Source organism: Rhagoletis zephyria, unplaced genomic scaffold (assembly GCF_001687245.7).
Source record: "Rhagoletis zephyria isolate East Lansing unplaced genomic scaffold, Rhagoletis_zephyria_1.1 Rzeph_scaffold_29974, whole genome shotgun sequence".
Taxonomy (NCBI): Eukaryota; Metazoa; Arthropoda; class Insecta; order Diptera; family Tephritidae; genus Rhagoletis; species Rhagoletis zephyria.
The window spans coordinates 1-2,956 of NW_016187031.1; the positions used below are offsets into that span (position 1 = coordinate 1).

General features: G+C 30.7%; 1 protein-coding gene across 2 annotated transcripts; it reads right to left on the reverse strand.

Moving 5' to 3' along the window:
- Positions 1–315: 315 nt before the first annotated feature.
- Positions 316–2,451, reverse strand: LOC108382993 (uncharacterized). 2 transcript variants are annotated; one of them, XR_001849717.1, is made up of 6 exons: positions 2,369–2,451; positions 2,241–2,312; positions 2,107–2,183; positions 1,553–1,765; positions 1,334–1,490; positions 316–1,266 (listed from the first exon to the last, which is right to left on the reverse strand). XR_001849717.1 is itself a non-coding variant. In XM_017639367.1 (5 exons), exons 1-4 carry the CDS (start codon positions 2,424–2,426, stop codon positions 1,583–1,585), a joined length of 390 nt encoding a protein of 129 aa, XP_017494856.1. In that variant the 5' UTR covers positions 2,427–2,451; the 3' UTR covers positions 316–1,490; positions 1,553–1,582. The 2 variants fall into 2 exon arrangements, 1 of the variants encoding a protein (XP_017494856.1); XM_017639367.1 differs by having other exon boundaries at positions 316–1,490.
- Positions 2,452–2,956: the final 505 nt, after the last annotated feature.

Genomic DNA, 2,956 nt, shown 5'->3' on the forward strand with positions numbered 1-2,956 from the left:
CCGTACTCGGTTCTCTGACTATTGAGAGGACAAAAAAGAGAGTAAAAAAAGGTCCTCTGAATATTTAGCTGAAACTTTGCAGATGTTTCATAATTTTTGCGCAAAGTTTGAAATGTGGATTTATATGGTGTTTGTTATATAATAAGCTAGACTTTTGTGGAAAAATAATAAACATTAAATAAACAAAAGAAAAATAGTCAAAATTTATCAAAATATTGCTGGCTTAATTAGCTGATCACAAGTGTATATATGCATATTTATGTATATTTTAATATGTACATACAGTGACTCAAATCCAAAATGGAAACCCCCAAACAATTTTTTGTTAATATTTACAACTTTTTTCATGTTNGTTGAATAATTATTGTAATTTTTAATAAAAATAAAGCTCATAGAACACCAAACCCAATTCCAAAGTTTGAAAAAAAAACTAGGAAAATTCGACAAAATTTTAAGAAAACTTCCAACTTGTTTATAAAAAAGATTTTTTAGAAATACTTACACATTATACTAAAGTATAATGAGAGCAAAACTGCATACCAGAAATATTTCTGAAAGAACTGATCAAAAAGTTAGAAATTTTCATGAAAATTTCGTCGAATTTTCCTAGCTTTTGTACACTTTAGCTTTTATGTTTTTGTTGTTCTATGATCTAACATGAAAACTTTGTAAATATTAAAAATTTTTTTTTTGGAAAATTCGACAGTTTTAATGAAAAGTTCTATCTTGTTTATAAAAAAGATTTTTTAGAAATACTTACACATTATACTAACGTATAATGGGCACAAAACTGCAAACCAGAAATATTTCTGAAAGAACTGATCAAAAAGTTAGAAGTTTTCATGAAAATTTTGTCGAATTTTCCTAGTTTTTGTACAAACTTTGGAATTTTAGCTTTCATGGTTTTTGTATATTGTACTATATTAAAAAAAAATACAGAAATTATTTAACATGAAAATCTTTGTAAATATTATAAAAGAAAAAATGTTTGGTGTTTTCCATTTTGGCTTTGAGCCACTGTACATAAATACATAGAATACAAATATTTATGTTATTATAAATATTAGTATATGTATAAGTATAGTTAAGTATAAGTATAAGTTATAAGTATAAGTATAGATCGAAATGTTATCATTGATCAATTCACAAACTAATGTTTTGTTTGGACAAGTACTTTTTCTGCTTAATGCGATTATGACTTAATTCCACTAATTTTCTTACTTCCTTTTCAAAAGTTATTCTTTCTTCCTTGGAGTTTAAAAATGTCTGCCGAAAAAGGAATACAAATTCAATGTAAAACTGTTTAATAAATTCGAAAAATTACAGAAATTACCAAAAAGAACAGTGCCAACTAGCTTTAGCTTGGACAGGGCCTTTTTGTTGCAACGTCCGTCCCAGTTGAACAAGCCGAGGACCTCGTCGCTAAAAATTCGTTTAATAACTGAATCAATGTCCCCGGTGGCTCCTTTCATTATGTACAAGTACGAAGACTGTAAGAAAAAACTGTTGTTCTATAAACAGGTAATATAATATACAGCAAAACAATACTTACAACCGCGTCCTGGTAGGTTGTATCATGGAGCTACCCCTCCATGTCAAAAACGGCGTCAATGGACATCATAGGCAGGATGTCGTTGAGCTCATTATGGAGATCCTCTCCAGTCTCTCCACTTATTTTGCATATAATCTGATGCACCTTTTTGGTGAGCACTTTTGTCTCCCTAACGGCTTTATGATGTGCCAACATGTCAGGTTTTTGGATCATCTAAATTGTATAAATAACATACATATGTACACAACTAAATATGTTTTTCTCAACACATGATTTGGTTATAGCTACATTGTTTGGTTATAGTTACCAAATCATGTGTTGAGAGCAATATATTTAGCTGACTTTTTTCGGACTATATATTGAAATAAATACAGGGTCCGGGAAAGTGGTCCTAGATACTTAATGACATTTTTATTTAGGTAATTTCTAATTAATGAAATGGGAATGACTTGATGAATGAGAAACGACCTATATAATAAATGTCCTTAAATATCTAGGATGACTTAGCCGGTAACCCTGTACATAAATGAACAAAATGAGAGGAAATTACATACATTCTCTTCTATCTTGTCCATCCGGGCCTCTAGGTCACACTGCTTACTAAAAATGTGATGCAACATCTCCATTACATCTGTAACAATGGAAGAATAGATAAGTTAAAATATTCCAACAAATGGTTTCCATTTACCTTTATTAGGATTCGACACCGGCGGAGAACAATCGGTTAACGGAGCACTCTGGTCCAATTGTGAATTCAAAACTTAAAATAGATTTCATTAGTACACTTAGTTAATATTTATCTTAATCACAATTTACCTTGATGAGAAGCAAAGTTGAAATGCGAGGAAAGTTTCACCTTCTTCCTTGCTCCCATTGATGTGGAGGCCACCGGTTCAGAGTCCCCANGCACTCTGGTCCAATTGTGAATTCAAAACTTAAAATAGATTTCATTAGTACACTTAGTTAATATTTATCTTAATCACAATTTATGAGAAGCAAAGTTGAAATGGGAGGAAAGTTTCACCTTCTTCCTTGCTCCCATTGATGTGGAGGCCACCGGTTCAGAATCCCCGAAAATAATGGAATTTATTTCCGCTTTGTCCATGTCCCTAACGGGAATTTCATGTAAATTATTGAAAACAAAAAAAAATTATTAGTAGTATAAGACTTAGAATTTTAATATAAAGCAACTTAATCAGCCTTATTATGAATTTCATGTGAACAAATATTCCCAAAAATTATAAAGCAAAACAAAAACAATTTTTCCCAATTTGTTTTTGTTTTGCCTGTTAAACGTTTTATTCACATGGAGTTGGCGATAAGGCTGAATGAAACATAACTAGTTCGAAAAGTCGTGAAAGAGGTGGTGAAGAAGGGGAATTAAGATAAATTTATTTTCAAATG